At 39.4% G+C, this 26,065-nt stretch overlaps 1 protein-coding gene across 3 annotated transcripts; it reads right to left on the bottom strand.

The window, feature by feature from the left end:
* Nucleotides 1-776: 776 nt before the first annotated feature.
* On the bottom strand, nt 777-8,511 carry TMEM33 (transmembrane protein 33). Of its 3 annotated transcripts, none has more exons than XM_086611442.1 (7): nt 8,446-8,511; nt 7,210-7,304; nt 6,593-6,780; nt 5,554-5,621; nt 4,645-4,778; nt 2,605-2,688; nt 777-1,153 (listed from the first exon to the last, which is right to left on the bottom strand). In XM_086611442.1, exons 1-7 carry the CDS (start codon nt 8,488-8,490, stop codon nt 1,024-1,026), a joined length of 744 nt encoding a protein of 247 aa, XP_086467568.1. In that variant the 5' UTR covers nt 8,491-8,511; the 3' UTR covers nt 777-1,023. The 3 variants fall into 3 exon arrangements, with proteins under 3 accessions (XP_086467568.1, XP_086467570.1, XP_086467569.1); XM_086611444.1 differs by lacking the exon at nt 8,446-8,511 and adding an exon at nt 8,129-8,281; XM_086611443.1 differs by lacking the exon at nt 8,446-8,511 and adding an exon at nt 8,117-8,168.
* Between the last annotated feature and the right edge of the window lie 17,554 nt (nt 8,512-26,065).

The raw sequence follows: 26,065 nt of genomic DNA, 5'->3' as shown, positions 1-26,065 counted from the left end.
ATCGGATGGATTTATGCCAAAAAAAAAATCCTACACTCATTTGTTTCAGAAGCTGCCTGAACAGGTGCAATCCTTTACGGAAATTTTCCATCAAGAAGAGAGTCTCAGAAACTGGAAGAACAATTTATATAAAGCTAGCTACAGATTAATTTTCTAAAAAGCTGACATGCTTCAACTACTGCAGTCTCACATTTGGGTAAACAAAAGAACAAATTTGCAATGAGTCTGCAAAAGTTACTTCATTTATATTGATTAGTTTACTTAAGAGATGGTTAAAAGTTTAAGCATTGCATCTGTCTGAAAAGCCTACAGGTCAGCAATTTGGCTTGGTAAAACATCTTCTTATGACAAGATAACTGCAGAGTTTTCTGTGATCAGTCTTGAGATTTCTTCCGACAATGCAATGTAAGACTATATCACAAGGCAGAAACTTGAAAGAGTTCATTTTAAGTAATATTAATAAAAATAGCCTCTCCTTCAGAAAATGTGTGAACTATGCCAGCTTGACTGAATTTAACAAAAGGGATTAAAGTCTAAGTGGGCCATATCTTTACAGAGTATAGGAATTTAAACAAAATGGTTCTACAGATACATTTAGTAAGCAGAAGACTACTGTCCAAAGTGTACTGCATAGGTATGTGCACCAACTGCTATCGACTGGAGACATCCTACAGTAGCTATAGTTCCAATTAACATAAACCTACTGAGCACAGACTTCTTGAAGTTTTAATCAACCTCTAACAATTCTTGACTCCTAAAAAAACAATTCTGTATGACTGGGCATGTTTTGGATAGGATGCAGCTACTTTTTTTTTTTTTCACCAATTAGCAATACAGCACAGTAATTTTAAGTTTCCATGACTTGCTTTTGATATGCTAAATTTCATATTATCTCCAAGAAAAGCATATACACATTTTTATACAGCCTGGAGTGAGATCAGTGTAAAACCAGGAATTTTATTATCAGCAGCAGAAGTGCCAGCTGCTCATAACGTTCACAAAACACAAGTGCCTGAAATTTGGCTATGCAACAGTTGGTGCCAATCTGCTTATAAAGGAAATGCTGCTGAGGCATAGTCTTCTCACAAAAACAGGGCATGAGGGCTTCATTATTAAGTGTTCAACAACGATCCTCAGCTCAGTGAAGAGAGTCCTGAAAAAAGAGATTTAAAGAGAGTATTAAAATCCTACAGCATTTATCAGAAATAAGTATCTTCTAAATCTATCTTTTTCACTCACTTCTTTCCTCAACACCCACCACACACTGTAGTTAGCAAGTTCTTTAGATCAACTCACTGTTGCAGTATCTCGCAAGAGCTTCAGAATTCTTGTCCTTTAAACATTAACATTTTAATTAACTTTAGTTCATCCACTTACAGCTGAGGACAGCAGAAACTTACAGCTATAAAGACAGTAGAAAGATTCCACCTTCGAGCGGAAAAAAAAAATAAAACACCACATACCCCCCCACCACATTCAACAAACCACTATTAAAAAAAAAAAAAAGAGTAATGCTTTATCAGAAATTGTGTAAGGAGCTAGGAGATCATCATGTGTTTGCACTGCTTCTTGCCAGAAGAGAAAAACCCTGCACTCTAGAAGCCAAGTATTAAAAGGCAGACATTAGAAACAAAATCCACAACACCAGTTTCCCTTAACAATACATAAATGCCAGCAGAAAAATTTTGGATAAACTAGTTATACTGAAAGTCAGTTTTAATATTGCACAACTTAAATTATTTTTAGATACCAAAGTAGTAAATCACCTTCACAGATTTAATTTTTTTTCTGTTAAAAAAATACATGTACTAAGATGGAACAACTGATTTCTTACAAAATAGTAGGGAATAGGAGGCAATAAAGTTTATGATTCTCAGACCTGTCTTCACAAATCACGGCAACCAAAGCCAATTCCTTGGTACTTTAGCAAACCATTTTCTAATCAAGTAGCAATCAGACTGGAAAGTTATGTTCACAGAAGTCTTACACTATGCAATGCTTGTCATAGAAAAAGTTTCGAGAAAGCACTGACCCGAGCAAATCCTCATAGAAATATTTACGGTTTCAAAGCTTAAAGCAATAGTATTGGCTTGACCAACTTTCATACTAAATCAATAAGGCACTATTTCAGTTATAAATAAACTGTCTTATGAATTTAACTAAAGAACATAATGAACACGTTTACAATCATCCATAGATTTTTTTTTTTCCTGTCATAAGTTCCTAACTGCCTGTTCATGTATAGACTTAGCCTCAGATAGTTCTAGAATCTAAAAATAAGGATATCTTTCTGGTAAATCATTGCAAAACAATTAAAAGACTCTTCTTCTCCCAAAGCACAGTTTTAATTACACACGCATGTTCTGAAAGCTCCCACTCAAGGATGGTGGTACATTTCAGAAAAGTTCAGTTACACAAAATAAATGTAACTTTGAACCAGCTGTGTTGGCTTTTTTTTAGCATCCAGGTATATCCCACATTTTTTAATTACCATTTGCAGATTTAGTATTGCGAGTTATCCATTCATTTTAGAATGAAAAATTTTCAGAATGCCTAAACACTATGTAGTTAAACGTTAACTTCCAAAATTAATTTAGTGCTTACCGACAGTAAGGATTTCGCCGAGAGGAGTAGCGTAAAGTAAGAAACCTATAGTAAATGAATGGCTGGAGCAGACTCCCTTGCCCACTGGAAAAGAAGAGAGAAGAGCGGCCTATTACTAACAAAAAAAACCTCAAACATAACAAAAAACCCACCCCACAACAACAGGATTTTACCTAATAAAAGTAAGAAGACTACTCAGGCTCAAGAAAACCTAGACTGGGATCACATTGGTTCAGATAATCTAGATCTGACAAGAAAAAGTACGTAACCATAAGCTTACCAAAGTGGAAGCTTATAGAAAAAAATGCTCAGCAAAGCAGTTAAAGAAGTGCTGTTCTTGTATTGATTTTATTTACGAAGTTTTTTTATATGCCTCATTTCTGGTGATGGGCAAAGCATCACGGAGGTGATAGTGGATGCCTGTTCAGTATTAAGAAAAAGCTTGCTGGTCAAGCACAGAAATTGGCTAACAAATAGTCCAGTTACAGACAGATTTTTTTTTTTTAGCTCTAATCATAGCACTTTGAGTATCTGGACCATATTTCTAGTATTTTTTACAAAACTTCTCAGAACACACTAGAAGCTATTATAGATATATTGAGATACTAATGCCAAGCTGATACCCTATTACTGAAATTAGGTTACACTGAAATTAGGTTTTGATACTTTAGAAAGCTGCTGCTTCACGACAGTGCTGTAAAACACTGAAAGTATAGCATATAAACCATACATAGCAAAGCACAGAAATACTATGAGTTTAATTTTAATGACTGAAGCTTCTTTATATCACACAGTATTAAAAAACTCTGTCTGAAGTTCAACATGACAGTTCCAGTAACTAGAGCTCCTTCAAGTATGAGCAACATCTTTATCCAGAAGGAAAAAATATCAAGTAAAAAGGAAAGTGAGCTACAGGAGGGGAAAAGAGGGAATCTTGCAGCTGTACAGTATTTACAAGCAATTTAATATGCTAAAACAGTTTAAAGAACAAATTCTCACAACAGCTGTGTTTAACTATTAAACTATTTTAAAATTTGGTACATGATCTTTCACAAGTTTCAGTATCTACTAGATGACTGATAAAGTAGTGACACTTCACATACTAAATTCTCCATAGAAAGAGATGAAAAAAAAAAAGTTCTCCTGAAGAGACGTTTAAAGCACTTGAATGTTTCAGATACTGGATAGAGAGTGTGTCTGTCAGTTGGTAATTTGCCTTAAATGAAATGGAATCCTTCAGAGCTGAAGCACTGAAGTGTTCAGCTGACATATCAAAAGATAAAGCCAAATTATGCATTCTATCAACTTCCTAGAAGATAAAGCCTCACTTCTGCTGCCTGTGAGACCACTCAGGACAAATGCTCTCACTGTGCTATGACTTGTATAGAACAAAGGGCGTTATTCCCCCTCCAAACCCTAAAAGACAATGACCTAAACTTCAGTGACTGGCAGGTCGTTATGCCTATATGACTTCAGTAGGATTCCAACATGCATATTCTCAAGATCCCTAAAATTAATTCAACAAGGCTGCACAGCAGGCAAAACCAACAGAAGTTAAAAAAAGACAAGGGTCACTGGTCAAAAGTAACACAGCAGAGGACATAATCTACTCCTGCTTGCACACTTTTAGCACAATTAAATTTCATGCCACTTCAACTTCACTGAAAGTGAACTCCTATTAAAGATTCCAGAAATTTAAGATCTTAATATTCTATTACACTGACCAAAATTAAGATTACTGAACAACACAGGAGAACGCAAGTTACATGCTTGAAAAACTTTAATTTGATCCAATAACGTCACTGATGCTGTGAAAGGGAAGGGTTCTTTGGCGCTCAGTTATATCAGAGTGAACACTTTTTGATTTCATGATGTACCAACTTGAGAAGTCTAGGATTCAAATTTAACTCTAAGTTCAAGCCTTGGTCAGGCAGAACCATATAAACGGAGATCTGTGACACAAAGAGAACTCAATTGCAAAAAGTAACCTTGCATAGAAAGTTTCTAATTTTGCATATATATATATATGGTAATTCTTACCTGAAGAGCATAAAAACTGTAGCCGGCATCAGGAAAATTTCATTGCAAGCAATGAATTTTAGAATATTCTGTTGATTAGCACTCAGTTTCTCTAAAAGATTTCTCAGAAAGGGCAGACTATTTGAACTTCGTGCCTTTAAAGAAGAAAAAAGATTGCCAGAAAACATACAAGTTACACATCTTCTTTAGCGCAAAGAAATCAAAATACTAACAATTATCATTTACAACTCATTTCAGCGTTTTAAGACTAGATCTTTTAAAGGTATTGAGATTCTTATCCCAAAGTAAACTACCAGAAGTTTTGGAGCTCCATGATGACGGAGTTCAATTAAAAACACAAAATGTTGCAATTCCCTCACCCACTCATTTTAGGTTCAAGGGCACAGAGATGGCCACGAGTCTTATTCTATCCCCTAGGAGGAAGTGCCTATGGTAGCAAGATAGACCAGTTAGGAATATCAAAGGTTAGAGTTACATTAAGCTGCAGAAGACATTTAATCGAGCAGCAGGTTCACTGGCAAGTATTTTGCTTCCTGGCCTCACCCTGCACTTTGTTATTTTACTACTGAAACAGAACATAAAATTTCACAGGCTATGGTTTAGCTTGAAAAGACATATCTTAATTTTCACCTTAACTGTTACACAGCATTTGCTTCCTTCAAAGGAGAGCCTTTTAAGGAAAAATAGTGTTGACTCCAACATATCACCGTGTCATAACTCAAGCGGAAAACCAAAACACTCCCAACTCAAGAAAGACTTCTCAGATTCTCTGTGCTGAGATTCCATACCACAATTTCACTTTAACTTCTCTAGTGCAGCTAAAGGAAACCATAGCTGCAACTCAAACTCATTTACAAACCCCAAGAATACCAACAGTATTAATTATATCTTACATTACACTGTACTTACATCAAGAACCTTCTTTGTGTATGTGGCAGCATGAAGCAAAGAGAACAGTAGAACTGGAAAAATACTCACTGAAGCAAGCGATAAGGAAAAATTATAAGCTGCAGAAGTGCTTCATTTCTCCATGATGTTATGCTAACACACAAGTCATAGCTTGATGGCTCTTTGCAAGAGGTTGGCTGGAATGACCTGTACTAGATTAAGACACGTATGTGTCTAACAACTATATTTATAACTCTTCCCTTTGCTTCTCATACCTCTTAACTATGCATTTTTATTAACTTCAAAACATCTGTGTATGCAGGTATGCAAAAGTACAACATACACCATTACACGGCAGTGCATTTCTATTGAAATGCATTCCTTCTGCATGAAAGACATACATGAGGTTACTACTCAAAAATCTATCAAATACATGTAGTCATAATATTTTTTAGTTAAGAGATGCTACAAAATGCTTTTCTTTACCAAAGAACATGCAGTTGCCAGCCATTCAGATCTGAGAGAGGAGGAACATAAACATTCCTATGCCAGAGACATTTAAAGAGCAGGACAGTCAAGTGTACACACAAAGTGGCATAAAGAAAAGTCAGTTTTTACATGTTACTTTGGACAAGCCACAGGAGTAAGTCTTTTTCGCAGACTTTAACTGTTTAATAACTTATCTGAAACAGCTACTGCTGAATAATTGTCTTTCTACGTGATGTATGTCCTACTTACAGTGAGGAGTCATATATAAACCCTGTACTGGTCATAAATGAAAGTTACCAACTTCTCTAAGTACCACTTGAGGCCGATAAAATCCACTGAACTCCAGTCTCAGGAAAAGAAAATCTAAGTAGCCAGAGACTGTAGTGCACTAGTTACAGAGGTGATTAACCTGAATATTCGTCAATCAACACAAGCCTCTCCTATTTTACATAGAGTAAGTTCTATGAATAGCAAATGTATTCTAGTTTAAACTAGTTTTTCAAATCACGGCACAGAATCAAGCTTTTAAGATATTTAAAAACATGACCAGGATGACACAAGTAAAGGATACTTGTAACAGGGTAGGAATTCACAAAGATAAGAGAGTACAACAGGTAGTGGCAGCTGTCCTCCAGCAAAGCCTGGGCCAGAAACGCCCTGCTAAGCTGAAAGTGCGGTAGCCTTTGGTGTAGTCGGAGTGCGCTAGTAAGAGCATTTGCCAGCAAGGCACGCTGATAAAAGCTTGCTGCTTCATGCAACCTGCAAATCATCAGAGGAGATGTTACCATATGAACCAAGCCCCTGCTCAGAAGTCTCCCACCCCTGAGAATTGCATCACGACTGCACAACGCCTGAAGTATTTCTATTATCAGACATAAGCACTATTATCAAAATACAACTCAAAAGCTAATAACTACTGACCTACTGTAGGAGCCAAAGGTAAAACAACTCAACATATTACTCCATAACTACACATAAAAGCATGCATTTGCCACTACTTTACAGTCACTCAACACATTTTCCAGAAGTGTTTTAAACCAATCTAAAAATCTGTAAACTGGTCTGACAAAAAGCATCCAAGTAAGCTGAATAATAGAAATTTACCCTTACATGAAAAGCAACTCTATGAAAAGGGAGAGTAGTTACTTTGTAAGTTTTAATGCTATTTTACAATATTACAATACATACCCTAGAAGAGGCAGGACAAATAAAGCTGAGCAGTAAACTGTGAACAAGCGGGAAATCCACATTGCTGTATCCAACTTGTTAGCCATCAGAAATTGCTATGTTAGAAGAAGAAAAGAAAAAAAACCCAACCCCCACAGAAGTTGGTATCTTAATTTTTGCACACAATGAACATTCTTCCCTTCTATATTAAATTGCAAGTCTTTCTCCAACCCTGGATAGAAGCAAAGAACACGTTTCTGTTCTGTGACACTTGACTCATACGATGGTACTAACCAGATGAAAAATAGCTACGCTTCCTCAGAACCTAAAGGCTTCTTTGCACACTACAATCCAAAATATTGGTGAGAACTTCTGTGAAGACAGTTTTTTTATACAAACCAACCTCACTAAACAGCCAGCTTCAAAAATGTTATCATGCCAGGTCTTTAGATCTGACTGACTTTTGTACCTATTGCTTCGAGGTTCCTTTTAGAAAAATTGCAGACACCTGAGGCTAACTCCCCACAATTCTCACTGGTGAGAAAAAAAAAAAAGAAGGGATCAGATAAAGTTAGCATTACTACATCATAAGGAAACTGGCATCGTTTTGGCCTACATACTCTTGGCCTCGAAAAAGCAAAAGGCTTTTAACAGCAATCTAGCACCTCTCCTGTTGACCTCTCCTTAACCACAGCCCTCTTCACTCCTGATACAGCCCCCACACCAGAACGGCTCCAATGAAACATAGCATGCTCTCGGCTATTAGGGGCCTAAGAGTCAAAACATCAGCTTCCTTTCACCTGAAAGAGCTCAAAATTTTTTTTCCGAATTCGAACCAGCTTTTGAAGACTGCTCTCTTCCTTTACGTTCCTAACCCTTTTTACGAAAGCGACCAGAAATTAACCCAACAGCCTCTCCGCATCGTTACCTATTGTCTTACTTGTGCAACGTAACTACAGACATACAGCTGCTGCCGCGCGGAATTAGTCCTGACGGAGCCGTTTTCACGGGCGGCGGCGCAGCAACAGCACGTTTTCCATCGGAAAGCCAAAGAGCCGCTTCCCCCGCCCGTGCCCGTGCCCTCGCCCGGCCGAGCGGGCAGCCATACTGCGACACCAGCGGGACCCCCGGCAGCTGGCGGAGGCGCCCGCGCTGCCGGAGAAGCGCCGCGGCCGGCCGAGGGCCCGCACGCCCCGCCGAGAGCCGGGCCGGCGCCGCGGCCTGCTCCCCCGCCACGGCCGGGGGCTCCTTCCTTACCACGGCCCCCCCCTGCACGGGCCCGTTCTGCGAGGAGTCCGCCATGGCCGCGCCTGCGGGGCGGGAAGCGGCTCAGCCGGGACCGGGGCGGCCCTTGCCGCCGCCCCGCGCGCTGCTCTCGGCCGCCCGCGACCCACCGCGAGCGCCACAAACGGCGAAGCGCCACACGCCGCCGCCTCGCGCTGTCCGGGTGCGGCGAAACGTCACTTCCGGCGGGCCTGCCGGGCGATGTAGGCCCGGCGACATGATGCTTCCGACCGCGCCTGGTGACGTCGCACGGCCTTGTTGGGAGGTGCGGGGAGTCGTCGCCCCCGAGTCGGCCGCTGGGACGGGGGTCGCCCCTTCCTCTGGCGCGGCCCCTCAGGCTCTGCTCATCACAGAAGGCCCAACCTCCGCTCCGCAGCTCGCTCTGTAGCGTCTGTGTAGGGGTGCTTCTGTGTCGTGACAGCAGTGACCACAGTGCTAGTGTTCGTATCGGGACTGGTCTGGGGAGCGTGTGCTTACTGAGGGCCAAACAGGCTCTCTAGAGCTATTTAGCGGGGCACAGACTTAGTGCTGCGCGTAAGTAATGCCAGCAGGAATCGTAATGCCACAGGTCCCATACAATACAGAGTGCTCTCTGTTTCCATGATGCTGTGGTAGGACGGTGATGTCACACAGCAATGATGCAATGTGCGAATTAAATATCATGCCACCTCAGGCTGTGTCTATGTGGTTTAGTGTTACTGGTTCCCTATACTGTAAAAAGGCAAAAAAAAACCCCAACCCAACCTTTTCAAAGCTGCATGTGCCCAATCATTCGTACTGTAAGCACTATTAAGTTGAAGGGTAGCAGCTTTGAAATAAGTTCATGAAGTCTTTGGTCAATAATCATTAAACCTTGAAGAGCTTTAATCAAGTACAGGTATATCAGCAGCATTGACAAGAGGACCAAGCTGGATAGCACAAAGCAGAAGCATCCTGCTCACTGCAACGTGTAGCATATGCCATTTACAAGGTCTTGGGAAGGGTTAATCCTCTCTTCATTAATCTGACCCTTGTCTTAATATTGATTTTTTTAAAAAAAAATTATCTGTGCTGGACAGGTATGTGAACATGTTTCTGTTCTCAGCTGGAAGTCTATAAACCTAGTGTAACTCCACTGAACTGGTATTGAAGTAAAAGGTAACAAAGCGAGGGCCTCAAGACTGGCACCTTTGTCTTTTAGCTCCTGTAGCCTCATGTGGTTCATACGCCTGGGTTTCTCCCAAGGACGTGCAGCAGGTTCCCCCTTCTGGCAGCACGGGTTCCAGGACAGCAAGCCAGCTGCTCCAGTTTCTAATCATTCCCAGGTGCTTTCAATTACTCTTCAGCTGAAAAAACAAGGCATATTTTTGTGACCAAGGGTGTTGGAAACAACATCTGCAATCAGCCTCATTTCTGGCTTATGATGATGAACTTGAAGATTGATTGGAAGAGACTTGAGAAGATGTCAGGAGAATGTGTAATGAAATACATTGATGGGGAAGGAGCAAAAAAAGAATCAGCTGATAGGGATTCTAATACTGTTACAATTACAAGTAAACTTGTAGGCTTGAGGCTAATTAATACTTTTTAAATTGAAGATACAGAACCTGATTTTTCCACTTCTTTTCACGGCCACTCGTCTCTCACTGGAGTGTCTGAGAAGTAGGCACAAGAACTACCTGCTGTTTTGGGACCATTTTTCTACAGATGGAGGAGGGTCTATGGGTAAACAGCACTAGAGAATTAGGACTTTCCATGTGTCTGCTGGGTGTTCTCAAATGTGTAATAAAAAGACTGATAAACACTTACGCTAAACCAAAATTAAGGCTTTGAATGTTGCCGTAGTAAATGAAGTTTAATCGTTACCAGATTATTTTCTTTATTACAAAATAAAATATTAATATATCCAGGAGATTCCTTTAGATGCAACTAAAAATATGGAAATACACATTGAAGACCACCAGGCGTTTAATGCTGCCAGACTGAAATGTCACAGGGGAAAAAACCTTCTGATCAGTCTTCAAGATAATGTATTTCCTAAGCAGACCTAGGATGACCAATCTATGCCTTTATCAGGAGTCCTTATTTCTTAGCATTTGTAATTTAGGAAGGACTGAATACACACACGTGCAAAACATTCGTTTCTAGAGTCTGGTTTGCCATCGCCAGTCATAATACTAAATTTTGTATTTTCTTTTAGCAAAAGTTGTCTTTCACAGATTTGCCTTAATTTCATTTAAATACAATGTTAAGCCATTGTTCATTCCCAAAAGTTCATGGCTTAAAACTTAATAAGGAATATCATACTTGGCCCTTTCCAGCCAAGAAGTCTCCTTTGTTTTTTATCAATTTTTCTTTTCCTGACTTTCCCCTTCACTTTTCTTCTGTGTCTGTTGTCACTTCTTATTTGATACAGTCTCTCCTGTTGAGCAGTTCGGACCACGGTACTGTTGGCTTTAAGTTGAGAGAAGACATTCAATTACACGTGAAGAAAACAAGTTTCAGCTGTTGGCTTCTCCCTTTCCCAGTTCTCCTGTGCTATAATACTGCCGATTGAGCGGAGAGGAGGGGCAGAAATTGATTCCTGTGTTACTAATGATTTGGTTTCCGACAGTTGTAAGGGGATTCTTCCAGACCATCAAAGCATCAGTTTGCTTTCATTGACGGTTGATAGTTTGGATATTTGGAAGAGTATCATTGTAATTGCTGAGGACTTACCTACCTCATTAGCAATACAGTCCCATTTCTCCTCTGCGGCAGTCCGACACGATCAGCGGACATATCTGAAATTGTAACTAACACAGCTCTCTGTTTCCCCCCAATAAATCTGGCCCTCGATCCTAAGCCTAAGTTCAAATCATAAGGGGAGCTGTGAGCCCTTTGCCCGAGCTATGCCTCCCCCCAGCTTGTTGTTGTTGCACGCTGGCAAGAACACGGCAAGCTGGAAAGTCCTTGAAGTCTCAGTGCCAACTATAAACATCAGTGCGCTGTCAACATGCTTCTCATAATGAATCCCATAGTAAATCCAAAACATGGAGCTCTTCTAGCTGCTAAAAAGAAAAACTGTCCCAGTCAAAACCAGGACAATATATCGGAGAATTACTGGCAGTAACAATACCTGAAATCAGTGCTCTCTTGATTTTAAAAAATATGGATGCAGAGAGAGATATTTTAGCCTTTTGGACCTAAATGTATGCACCTACTTCCCCTAACCCATTTTGAAGACTTAGGAGAAAAAGAAATAAAACACCTTACTATGTTTATAAAATAATTCACATATTTTAGAAATATATGAAAGAAAATACGCAATGCTTTGCGTTTGTTTAGCTCCTGCTGAGACTCTCCAGACACACTGCAAATTTACTAATGCTCACAACCTCAGTATGAGTTAGGTGTTCAAAGAAGGCTTTGGGTCAGGTATCATAGAATCATAGAATCATAGAATCATAGAGTAGGTTGGAAGGGACCTTAAAGATCATCTACTTCCAACCCCCATGGCATGGAGGAGGTGATCCTTGAATATTAACCAGCTTTCTTAGGCCCCTCTTCCCTCCAGGGGTTTATCCCATAGAACTCTACCAAGTAGATCCCTGAAGAGGCCAAAGTCAGCTCTCCCGAAGTCCAAGGTAGTGAGCTTGCTGTGCTCCCTCCTCGCCGCCCTAAGGATCTTGAATTCCATCATTTCATGGTCACTATGGCCAAGGCTGCCCTCGAGCTTGACGTTCCCCACCAGCTCCTCCTTGTTGGTGAGAATAAGGTCCAGCATATTACCTCTCCTCATTTGTTGATCTGTCACTTGGAGAAGGAAGTTATCATCAATGCATTCCAGGAACCTCCTGGATTGCTTATGCCCTTCTGTGTTGTCCCTTCCAACAGATATGGGGGTGGTTGAAGTCCCCATGAGGACCAGGACTCATGAATCCTGGTTGCCAACCCAAATTACCAACCCAAAATTACCAACCAAAAAAAGATTGGTAATTTACTTGTAGGCACACGAGCAGTAGCATAGCTGGGCTGGAAGCAGAATCCACAGTTCCTGAGTCCCCAGTGCCACTTTCCTTTGTAGTCACTACGTGTCTTCAGATGAAGTTATTTGCATCACTCCATATGTAATTAGAAGCCTGTTTGATTACCTGAAAAACAGGGAGGCTTTTTTGGTGTTTCCAGTTAATTACTGAGAACCTTATTACAGACACTATGGAAATATTTTATAAACAATTATTACTAAATAAATGTTGACAACCATAATAAAATATTTTATAGCACCCATATTTTGCATTACAGTTCTTCAAATTTGGACATTTTATAGTCTTTTAAATAGCATCACCATTAGAAGCATGTGATCTTTTGTGGTCTTCAGTGGCCTCAATTCTCAATCATTTTAACAGAAGCTGATGTAGCATTGTTTATGGTGTTCACCACCTTGCAGCATGGAGCACTTGAGGTTCAGATAATGATTTATCTATTTTGTCCTTCTTGATTTGAAAGAACGTACTGTTGCTAACATCTGTATACAGTTTTCATTTATTTCGAATAAAAGAGAGAACATTCCTCCAAGGTCGACAGGATTGCAGTTCCTTATAGCGAAACTAGCTCCATTATTTGTATCAGTAGTGTATAACGCAAAGCTAAAATAAGTTTTTATGCAAAGCTGTAATGAACAATTTGGTTCTTGTTTGTGGTTATCTCAAGCTGGCTGTCCAAATCTCAAGAAACAATAAAGGACATCGGGTCAACGCCTGTTACATTTTTCAGAAAGAGAAACAGAAGTCTTCTGTGTGTCTCTCTACCAGATTGCTTTGTGATTTTTGCTCGATGGTCTGTAGCAATATCAAACATGGTCTTCTTTCTTCCCCCTCACAGCTGGAGTTTCCATTTACTCACCCTTCCTGGAAGGGTTACTCTTTTATTCACTGAGTGCCTGCCAAAGCAGTGAAAAAGAGAAACACAACCTTTTTGAAGATGTGCAAAACAGGACAATATTCCTTCCAGTTGCTTTCTGTGTCAGCATTTTCATAACTTTCAGCATTTTGGTATATCCCTGTGTTATTAAGAAACGTGACACAGAAGCTGCAAGTGTAAGCTTGAGATGGTACTAAGAACTATGAAAAATTTATATATATGTTTTTAAAGATTAGAGGTACAGCACAAGGCTTGGCAGTGATTGAATCAGAGAGCAGCCTTACCATTGTATATTATTTGCAATGTCCAGCCCACTAAGGACATGAAAAATGTTGGAAACTTAAGAATGGAAAGAAAGATAAGCAAGTGTTCTTTTAACAATGCAAGGAAGGTTAGAAAGATTTTAGAATTCTGCAGCAAGAGACTGTATCAACAAATGGAGGAACATGGTGAATTATAGATGTGAGCTTTCGACTACCTGTACTGCCTGATTAGAAATACCGCAGCAAGAAAGATTGATAAGCTTTCTCTTGCAAGCTTTAGGAACTATCTGGAGGTGTATTGATCAATGCTGCATTCAGTACTGGGTTGTTGGTAAAAGGCTCCTTTTCTCCTACTAATCACAGACTACAACAAGGGGATAAAAAGAGGACGACGGACAAAACCCCAAAGCTGTGCGCTTTCCCAAGGAGAAGTTCAGTTCATGAGGCAAGGAATGTTGGCTGTATGTATGCATAGAAATGTGCAAAGAAATATTCCTTCTCTGAAATAGTCTGTTATATGAACCGAGCGAAAACCCCACAAAGCTGGCAACAGTAACACTGGACACTGCACTAATAACTAAAGACTAATAACGTTGTAATCTGTGGTCCAGTCTTTTTCAGCAGAGGTATTCATGAATAGGGTTACATTTCTGCCATTCATTCCGTGTAAGAAGATGTTTGCAGATAAATAATTTGGGTTGCAGACTGTATAAGCTTAATCAAAGTGAGCCACCAAGAAGTTTTCTACTTTTATCCGAAGCTGATGCAAGCCAAAGACTAAATATCTTCCTTCAACAGAAGTGTACCAGTCAGGCTGTGAGGAATCCCACCCCATTCACATACAAAACTCTTCTCACAACTGCAGCAAACATGGAGATTGCACTGGTTTTGTTCTTTGTATCCCCAAAGCTGCCACTGGTTTCATCCCTAAGCATCTTTAGACATTTTTTCACGTCTGTCAGTATCATCTGCACTCCTAAGTACAAAAATACCTAGAAAGTAAATGTTTTACAAGTGGGTATAGAAATCCATATCAAAATTAGAGGCTTCAGAGAGAAGCTATTGATTTTGGACAGTTTTTACACAATCCGGTACGTCTTCCTAACCAAGGTAGGTTCCAGTGGGCTCATTTAATATATTATATAAATTCTTCTTGATCTTTTACCACATACTCCAAGTTCTGAATTTTCAAAATCACTTTGCGGTGCAGTTGAAATCTGAAATCAGTAACTTTCTGCAGCTTTTATGAGATCCCATTCAGAAATTGTCACAGAAAACTGGATGGATGATTACATGATAGGGATATATGGAAATACTTTTAACATTTGATATTAAATTTTTTAAACATAGTAAACTGACATGTCTTCTGTTGCTTTTTGTTGCTTTTTTATTTTTGGAGGGGGTTGTTTTTATTCATTCACAGCATATCCAATTCCAAACATAGGAGACAAATGCTCCAAGGGTTCCAGTTTATATAATTCATCCCTCTATTTTTTATTTTAATCTATATAATTTAATTAGATTAATTTAGGTTTATAACCATTGCCAAAAAAAAGTATATGCATATTTTCTCCAATTGTTTTTTGTGGCCACTGATAATCATTAAGAGCTTAGAACTTAGAAAAATATAAAGAATACATGGAAAGACAATCAGGTTAATTAGATTTGTCCTTCCAAACAGTCATAGGTAAAGTCCATCCATTTAAATCTGATCTAATCATGTGCTGAAGTGGTGTGAAATTGAATGAAATCAAGCTGTCCATATCCCAGAAAATGTTCTTACTGAGATATAAAAATCCTCAAGGATACCAATTAGTCAGATAGTCTACTGATAAGTCAAGGATAAGTTTCTCAGTCATAATGCTTCCGATTTATATATTGACCACGATGACTGGTAATGGAAGCGTTTTCTTTGAGGCTTGTAACTTTTTATTGAATTCAGCCTTCCGTCTTATGACTTTTGCAGAAAAGAGCTATCTTACATTTCTTCTTGGCAATCTTTGCTTGCTTATATAGCCCCTAGTAATTACTTTGTTAGGAAGGTAAAAAATACGTGGGGGTCAGGGTTCAAGGGAGATATGTGTCATTATAAAAAGTAAATTGTAAGCAATCTAAAGAGGGTCACAAGTAAAATGAAGAGTTAAGCACAGAGCAAGGTTATTGACATTGATGACAGCTTCTGAAATATAATGGTCAGCGGTGTATCAGTCAGTGGCATGGGAAGAGACACACAGGGAATTCTGGGAATGCCTGTAGAAAATTGTCTATACTTACTTTTAGCTTCTTCACTGAGGTTTAATGAGTCTTTTGGTGATACAGTTTTGGTGATATAATTGTCTGATGTCTGGCACCTTTTTTTTAATCTTCATGGATGACATTAGGTAGAGAGCCTTTATTGAAAGCCTTAATATATTAAGAAATCTGGCAAGCTTGTCATGTGATTCTTTCAGAGTCATTTGTCTGCAGCAAGAAAAAATGTGCAGGTGCAAAGTTTAAAATAATTCTGACAGGAGCAGGAAAAAAGTTCTGGAAGTTTGCCTGACATGACAAAGTTCACATTGCAATGACTGCATGGGTAATTAATATCCTGGGAAAGACACTTAAAGGAAGAGGAACTCAGCCAATGCTCAGTATAATTCCCCTGATAGCCCACTGGGGAGACAGGAGAGCTATGAGAAGATATCCTCAACAGGTAAATTCATGATGGATGAAGTAGGAAAGATATGAAGGTGTTGAGCCATAAAGAGTCATTCATGCTCACGGTTTTAAGCAGCACTCTAGGTTTGAGACTGGCAAGGTGGAGAAAAGGGAAAATAAGAAAAGAAGATGAAAAGGGAAAGGTGTGATTTACACACTAACTTTAGCACAAGTAGAAAAAATCAGAGAAATAGAGATATTACAATAGATAAAGGAACATCAGTCAGGAGAAGGTTGAACTGTAAGTAGAAAGCTGTACCAAATAGTGTGCTTAGTGACAGGAATGTGCTTGAGAAATGGGAGATGAGTAACACAAAATGGGAGAGTAATTTTCACACAGAGGTATATTGCTCAGAGGTAGTGGAATCTGTATCCTTGGAGTTGATTTCAAGACTCAGCTAGAAAAAGCCACAGGTGACTCAGTGTTGTGTTGGCTATGGTCCTATTTGAAGGGGGAGACTGGACCACTAGGCCCCTGGAATCCCTTCCAATTGATATTTGTATGATTCTGTGAAAAGTGAAGGTCTTAAGCCACAAAAATGAAGAAACTGGAATAATTAGTCATGGGTGTGACATCCACCATTATCAGGATAACAAATACATGATGGAATAGCAGATGTGGTTGTCAAGGGGTGCTGAAGAATAAGGTTTCTTAAGAATTCACAGAAATTAAAGTGATGAGTAACAATGAAGGTTAATAAAAGAACAAGTATTCTCAGGAATTCCATCATTATCAATCATAGAATCATAGAATACCAGGTTGGAAGGGACCTCAAGGATCATCTAGTCCAAACTTTTGTGACAAAAGCAGTCTAGAGAAGATCGCCCAGCGCCCTGTCCAGCTGAATCTTAAAAGTGTCCATTGCTGGAGAATCCACTACTTCCCTGGTGAGATTATTCCAATGGCCAATTATTCTCATTGTGAAAAATTTTCTTTTTGTGTCCAATTGGAATCTACCCAGGAGTAACTTGTACCCATTACCCCTTGTCTTTTCCATGTGGCTTCTTGTAAAAAGAGAGTCTCTGTCTTCTTTGTAGCTGTTATGGATTAGCCTGGCCAGCAACTAAATGCCACATAGCTGCTCACTAACCTTTCCCCAGCTCCAGAGAATGGAGAAGAGAATTAAAGGGGAAAAGGGAAGGAGACTTATGAGTTAAGAACAATTTGATGATGATGATGATGATAATAAAATGTAAATGTAAATGTAAATGTAAATGTAAATGTAAATGTAAATGTAAATGTAAATGTAAATAAATAATATATATATGAATTATAATAATATATACAACAAGTGAACACAGTATAATTGCTCACCACCCGGTGACCAACACCTGTCCCATCCCGGCAAGCGATCCTGAAACAGATAAGTCCCAACACCGCAATCTTGGACAAGTGAGAGGCCCAAAAAGAGAACAAGAGAGAGAGAGCACTCTGAGACACCGAGTCCGAGAGAGCCCTTGGAAAAAGATTTCCAAACTTCCCAGTCAACCCTCATCTACATACTGGGCATGACGTTGCATGATATGGAATATTCCACTGGCCAATTTGGCCCTCAATTTTAGGTCTAGGTTCAAATCGTAAGGGCAGTCGTGGGCCCTTTGTCCCAGCCATGATCCCCCCCAGCCTGTTGTGCTCCTGCACACTGGCAAAACACAGGAAACTGAAAGGTCCTTGATGTCTCAGTTCCAATTATAAACATCAGTGCGTTATCAACATGCTTCTCGTAACGAATCCCATAGTAAATCCAAAACACAGAGCTCTTCTAGCTGCTAAAAAGAAAAACTAACTCTGTCCCGGTCAAAACCAGGATGGTAGCCACCCTTTGAATACTGGAGCATGGTGACAAGGTCTCTGCTAAGCCTTCTTTTCTCAATGCTGAACAAACCCAATTCTCTCGGCCTTTCCTCATGTGGCAGGCTTCCCAGTACTTTGATCGTCTTTGTGGCCCTTCTCTGGACCCTCTCCAGTCTGTCCACATCTTTGTTGTATAGCAGAGACCGAAACTGAACATGGTATTTCAGATGTGGCCTGGCAAGTGCTGAGTAGAGTGGGATAATGACTTCTGTATCTCTGCTGGTGGTGCCCCTGGCTGATGCAGCCCACCATCCTGTTGGCTTTCTTTGCCGCAGCAGCATACTGTTCACTCATTGAGCTTGCTGTCCACCAGGACCTGCAGATCCCTTTCCACAGAGCTGCTTCCCAGCTAAGTAAATCCCAGCCTGCGCTGCACTCCTGGGTTATGTTTTCCCAGGTGCAAGACCTTACACTTGTCCTTATTGAACTTCATAAGGTTCTTGTTAGCCCACTCTTCCAACCTATCCAGGTCTTCCTGCAGGGTGGCTCTCCCTTCTGAAGTGTCCACTTCCCCACTCGGTTTGGTATCATCAGCAAACTTCATCATGGTATGCTTGATCCCATCATCCAGATCGCTTATGAAGATATGAAACAGCATTGGGCCCAATATCGATCATTGGGGGAACCCATTTCACCAGTTTGAAAAGGAACTGTTTACCATCACCCTCAGGGTGCAATCTGTCAGCCAGTACCCCACCCACCACATGGACCACTTGTCTAGACTGTGACGCATCACTTTGTTTAGGAGGAAGACTGATGGGTACTTACTAATGTAGTTCCTTAAAGATAAATTGCAAGACTGCTTGTGTTCGTTATGCTCAAAATTGCATAATGGCATAGATATTAGTGTGGAGATAGGGTTATCTGCAGTGTCGCAAAGATAGGAGGCATCTTCAAGACAAATAGATTGCTTTATCAGGCAGAAAAAATCTGGATGGCTTCAAGGGCTTGAGAAATAGAAACAAGATCAAATTCAGTAGTACCAAATGCAAAATCATAACCATGTGGTCTCAAGAAAACTGATAGTGGAAAGAAGCATCATCTGGAATTGAACTAGGTGGAGATGAAGATACAAGACTATCAAAGCACAAATATAAACTGCCAAAATGATAGGCAATGTGAAGGATAAACGTGATCCTCTGGGCAATAAGAAGAAATAGGGAAATATTATTGCTGTTGTACGTGGCACGGATGAAACCTCATCTAGAACACACTGTACAGTTCTGGTGACGTAAGTTCTAAAATAAGGAACTAAAACAGAAGTATAGAGAGTTGTATTCTTTAGGGGAATGGCTGATTTTATGAGAGGACAGTAGAAAAGAATGGCTCTGTATTAGTTAGGTAACAACAAGACAGGCATACAATTAGTTAAGTTGAAGCCGATACAGAAATAAATGGGTATAAATTGCTATTTATGTGTTTAGAGTAGAAACAAGAAGCCTCCTAACCCAACAATTAGAATCTCTAACAGCCTTCCAGTGAGAACAGTAGAATTAAAACATTTAAATACTCTCAAAATGAAGTTTAATAAGTTTATACAGCTTGACAACCCAGATGGTTCCTCCTGGGATGTTAAGGAAAAGCTCTCTTTGAGTCATCTTTAAAGGGTTTCACTTAACTATATCCATTTGTTGGGAGGCATGAAACAGCATCAGACATGATTGTTTTTTACAGTTTCGGTTTAAAGGACACTATAAGCATACCCACAAAATTAAGAAAATTTCAGTGATTAGGGCGTCCTTTGAGATCTGCTGTTATTTTCATTTTCACCTGAACAAATGCTGATAGAGCTGATATATTAAAATTATAAATAATTTTTTTTTTTTTCAGAGCAAAAATGTTTCTCCATCAAGAGGTTTTATTCAAGCAGATGGAAATTAAATTATTTTGTAATTATTTTTTTTCAATAATCTCAAAACAAAAATGTACTCTGGAATTTCCGAGGGAAAACAGTTTTGCAAGATGGCTGGAAAAAAGCACCTCTGAGGTTCTCTGACTAAAATGAGGTGCCATAGTGGATCCATAGTCAAAAATTTCCCTAAAAACTTGCTCTCCACTTTGGAACTGGAAACAAAAGCCTCTTAGAAGTGCCTAGAATACAAGTCACCAGGAAGGAGAAGGGTCTGTCAGTGCCATCACCAAGCACAAGGTAAAATCTTGGCTTTCATCTGAATTTCCAAACCCCAAAATCTCAGATTTCATTTAATCTTTCCAAGGGTCAAGTCCCAGTCCTCAGCCTCCTTTTAGATGTATTTTGGGCACCATCCAAGCCAAGCAAGTCAGAACCTTGTTCATCAGCTGTAATCCCCAAATCAGCCTTTCCTGATATGAACAGAGAGCAGGTCATGGAGCTTGCGCTCTGACTGATTTCATCCACAACAAAGATGTGACAGTTTTGGCCAGAACACCAATTATTCACCCAATTAACATGGTACCAGCTTTCTGAAGTTATCCATGGCCAAGATAAGGATGCTGTCAGAACTGTAGTGTTCAAAACATAGCAACCATAATAGGTCTGACTATCTAAATTAACTACAGTCCTATGTAGAACTCACTTCTTCGATAAAATTTTCCAGGGCACCTGCTTTTATGAAGACCTCAACTTAAAAGAAGCAAATAAAAATTGTTTTCCAGAACAAAGATGAATATTGATAACATTTGCTAGTCTAATGACCTTACTATCCTATAGTGGCAGTGTACACTTCTAACTATTAAATATGATCAGGCTATTTTATAACATTTTTAAACCAGAGGTGCCTCAGGCATAAACCATAAAATTTAATTATCTTCACCTGTGAGCATCAGCTCAGGCAATAAAATAAAACTTGTGTCAATCAAATATTTATTTGTCTTTGCTTTGCATAGTGCTTATCAGAGGATTTATCACTCAGCATTAAAACTGGAAAATAATAATTCAAAAGTCAAACACAGATGAGTTAAAAAATAATATAAATAAGAACATGTAGGTCTATCTTCTAACTGTAACTTCTGATCAATGTTGAATTTATGAGTCTATTATCAAATGAATGCAGTTCTATTCCTAAAATATTTTTACTTCTAATTAGAATATAATTTAAAATAGGCATTTTGTATGTGACCAAAATATTTAGCATAAGAAAAAAAACAGCTTTTTGTTCTCTTTACTTGGTCAAATACATGCCCGTCATGAGGACACAAATGTCTTTTATATCCTGTTATCAGGATGATATCCTGTCTACCAGTGCACGGCCCAGAGGAGAAACTAAATTCTGCAAAACTGATAAAAATGAGAATGGAGGACCAAATAGTAGCTAAAGGGAGAGGCATGGTTAGTAGTCAAATATATTATGGTATGCCAAAAGAATGAGCTGTGGTTTCTCATCTCTTCTGAAGATACCATGTCTTGCTCTACAAGAGATAGCAAGGTCAGAAGACAGATCTGTTTTCATTATGTCCCTGTCAATGCAGGAAAACCTCTCAATTGATTCTGTTGTGGTAAGCACATCATATCAGATGCAGTTCAAGTCTTCCTCTCACTAAACCCCAGTGAATGAACAAACTAGGGAGTACAACTTCAATAACATAGCAGATCACTAGTAAAGTTATTTCTGAAACGTATTTGGGGACTCTTGAGTTATTAAGACTTCTTACGTAGTAAATGAGTGAAGAACCATGGGTGAATTGCCTGTTCTGCAGTTTTCTCTGGGTTCGATTTAATGGAGATTTGAAGCATTATGATCTGATAATTTGTATTCCATGTGTGCTGCAATAGTAACTTTCCACTGTACCTGTCAGGTCAGATGATTAATGATAATCCAGATTTGTAGTTATCCAGAAACCGGATTGTGTCTACTCACACTACATTTGTATATTTCCACTGAACACTTACAGGTATGTTTAGCTTGGTTGACATGACCCCACTTACTTCAGCCAAGGCCTCAGCCTGCAAAAACCCAGGAAACAAAAAAAAACAAGGTTTCTTTTCATCTGAGCAAGAGCAGCATTCTGCAAAGTCTCTGTAGCCTCATTTGAGGCCTTTAGAGGTAACGCTAACAAAACCAGTAAAGCACAGAACGATGATCACAAAATAGTAGTGGTAAGTTCTGCTCATTGTTTATTGTATAATTATCTCATAAAATTTCATTGGAGACCCTCACACTGAGATTATTCTTGTTTAAAGTATAAACAAATCTAACACTGCAAAAAAGGTCACTAGAAATGAATAGTGAATAATATTTGTGACAAGAAGGATAGTTAGGAGAAGTATTTAATATATTGAAGGACTTTTTCAGTGGTGTTGGCATCCGAGTATTTCTGGCATTTGCAGATGTAGAATTGCATGATATCTTGAAGGAATGGTATTTCTCAAAGAACAGCGAAGTTTACTAGGAACCAGAAATAGTGCGGGGGGAGATTTCTTCTTCAACTCTTAAGGGAACTTTCATGCTATTTATCTATTCTTTTGAAAATGGAACACTCATGCCATCTAATCACGACTTCCTCGGATTCTGAAAGACCGATAAAAGGGGCACATTGATACCCAGTGAATAGAAATACAGTATTGCATTTTGGATTTGATCTGTTCTGTGCGTTCTTTATATTCAACCCATAATATTCAAAGATTGTTTTCATGAACCTAGCTTGTTCAGTTGCTTGCCATCTGATTTCTTTCTGCTCTGGAGATGAGTGTGAATAATTTTTCTTTCCTATCTGAGTATTGAGTATCAAGCCATCTGGTTTGAGAAATGTTTGAAACTGATGTCTGCCATATGTATTAGTTACACACAAATAGAGATAGTGCTTCAATTTCTATCAGTCGCTGAAAGCTTTCGCGGTAGTGCTATCAGCTGAGACCAGTTCAAGTAAAGGCATTAACATCTAGTATCAAAATAGAGCTTTATTTTATGAAGAATAAACTTCCTAAGGCTAAGACCAAACAGTTAAGTGACCTGGGATTAATCTTTGGTTAGACGTTGCCTTCAGAGACCTACTGTGAAATCTTGTTTTAAAATCATAAGTGAAAATTGGTTTAGTGGTTTCATACTTGTTCCTTGTAGATATTTGTCTAGGTAACAAAATCACCACACCATTCAGTGTGTTTATCAGTCTAAAAGTAAAAGCGACTAGAAAGGACAAATATTTTTCTGGATGAAATACAGTTTGAGTTCCATTTTAAACTACAGCAAGAGCCCATGGATGAGGAAGCTAGATTTCACTCCTTTTGTACTATTATATCATTAGATGAGCACAAGTGACAGCACCCCTGCGCCTTAGTATCATAACTGTTAATGAGACTGGTGAAACACATCCTCACTAAATGCAGTGACAATCTTAATTCAAAGACCTATCTGCAAAGATCCTTTTCCCACCTATTTAGGGAAGTCATCGACTCCTGGCCACTTCCTGCAGTCCATCCTGCATAGTCGTCCATCAGTCTCTAGGCAAGGTTCTGTTGAAGATATGATGTACACCTTGGACCAGGACAGAAGGTGTAAACATCAACAATATAGATTCATGTGATGATTTCACACCATCATTTCTCATTGCACCAGAAATCTGAGGTAGTCGTGGTGACACTGAGGGCATTTAAACTGTTTAATAAAAAAGATTCAGAAAATGAATTTGAGCCATTGTGGTAAATCATCCACACTGCCAGCACCTACTTCACTCCCTGTTTCTGCTTTAGGTTGCTCCAGTTAGCTCTCTCCGAAGCAAATCTGTAAAGGAGACAGAAAGCAGTGTGGACACAAGTCATTTGGCCTCAGTCATGCTGCTCAGTCCCTGGACCTTTTTTATTTAGCGTTGCAGACTATCTAGCCTGTGAGTTACTGCTAATACACAGGCACTTTCTGACGTATCCTGGGCAAACATTTAACATGGCTTTTGTCCATTACTGAAACTAAGAAGCCGTAGCGATAATGCAAACCCTGTATTCTGGCCCTTTTTCTCCATGTCCATGTCATGCCCTAGGCTCAGAGTGGCTTTATCAGTGAGAGATTTTAACTGGGGAAATCAACTCTATCAGCTCTATGCAGTTCCTGTTGGTTTTGAAAGAAATTTCCCAGCATAAGGAAATTTCCGGCTCAAGATCCAAATTGCTCTTGATATCGTAATAATTACAGTACTAATTAAAGATGATTGGATTCTGCAGAAAGATTTTTCTTCTATAAAAGCTATAACTAAACGAGATCATATTATTCATACTCTGAACACTGATTCCATCAGAACGGAATTAGTTTCTCCTGGATGTTTGACTGCACAGTAGGAAATTATTTGGTCCAAGTCTTTTACCTAATAACCTTTCAAGATCCACTCAAAATGAGACCATCAGGATAAGAAGAACTTACTCCTCCTTTCTGGTGTTTATAAAAGACTGTATGAGAAAATGACTGTCAATATAATTAAATAAAGCAGGCCAGGGTCTGTTCTCTGGGTGTATAAATAAAATATACAGCCCTTGTCTGTATACTCTGCCAGGACTACTAATTGGGAACAGTCCCAGGTACATATTTTTCCCCAAAATTATGCCTGTCTCTGGGAATGGGCCAAAACTGTGCCAATGAGCTCTGTAACGATTGAATAGGTACGGGCAAATACCGGCCACTTAGATAAAAAATTATTCGAAATGTTACTCAAAACCAAATAAAATCACAGGCAATTACAGTGTTTAGTCTTTCATCCTTACCATCAGTCTGGCTATCGCCGCACACAAAGACTGGCCATATCCTGCCATCAAGCTGTCCGCAAGCTCTTTTTACCAGAGAAAAACAGACATATGATCAGATATATTTTCCTATGATGCCGCACAGTACACAGCCACGTAATTGCATTATACCGCCGGTCCTGACTGTAAGCAATGAACCTGGCAAGGCAGGGTTCTGGGCTAACTGTCCTAATGGGCCATTTCAGTTGTTTGTTTTCAATAAAAAAAACCTTCTGCATTATATACCGAGATTTAGGGTCCTTGGAGAAAGTTGTTAAACTCGATAGATTTGCAGTCTGTTCTAGCAGCAGCAGGCTTAACCTAATCCAGCAAATTTTGAAAGAAAGGATATTTCAATCTTATATTCCAAATATTTGCATGCTGTCATTCAAAATGTCCATCTGTAACATAATACTGAACGTGCCTGAGATAAATGCTGCGTGTGGAGAAGGACGGAGAGGCCTGGATTTTATTAAAAAGTATGCACAATTCTCCTTTTCCACTTGTTGTTGATATATTGATAAAGATTAGGTACAAAAGGGTTTGCTTCTTTCCTGGGTGATTAAGTGAATATTAGTCTGCAAATTGGGGTATATACAGTCTATCAAGTACCGTCTGTCTCTGCACAGAAGGGTGCTACAGAAGACCAATGACTGGATTATCAGATTTTAACCACTCCTGACAGAGTCCCTGAAAATAGCGCAAGATTAAATTAGGGGAAGGGACCTGCAGGTAAGAGTGGTACAATATGGTGGAGGTGTGAAGTTGGCATGCTCTGTGCTCAACCACCAGAGCTTGCTTTTGGGAAAATAAGGTGGGGAGATACCTGGTTTGTGCGTGCCAGTAGTGGTTAGCAGAGGGGAAGTCCTGAAATGCCTGAAATGAAAAAATTTTATGCTTGTGAAAAAATGTGGTTATCTGTATGCTTGAGGTATGTCAGCAGATTTGGTGGAGGGCAGCACATGTTCTGGGTCACGTAGATGGTAAGCTGCTATACTGTTTCTCTCTCCCTTCCTGTAATCCATGGTGCTTATGGATCAGAGAAGGGTCTTGAGGATTGCTCTCCAGCATAAGGATATGTCTACACAGCTCAGTACAGTGCCATAAATGATACCTGTAAAAGAGATCATTCAAATTAGAAGTTGTAAAGCTCTCTGGGGAGAGTAAATTAGTCAAAGTCAAATGTGGTCATTCACAGCCTGCTCAGCTGTCTCC

This window comes from Tauraco erythrolophus, chromosome 5 (genome assembly GCF_009769465.1).
Source record: "Tauraco erythrolophus isolate bTauEry1 chromosome 5, bTauEry1.pri, whole genome shotgun sequence".
In the NCBI taxonomy this organism is placed as follows: domain Eukaryota; kingdom Metazoa; phylum Chordata; class Aves; order Musophagiformes; family Musophagidae; genus Tauraco; species Tauraco erythrolophus.
The sequence above is the reverse complement of the archived record's forward strand: the minus strand, read 5'-3'. Positions and strand labels throughout refer to the sequence as shown.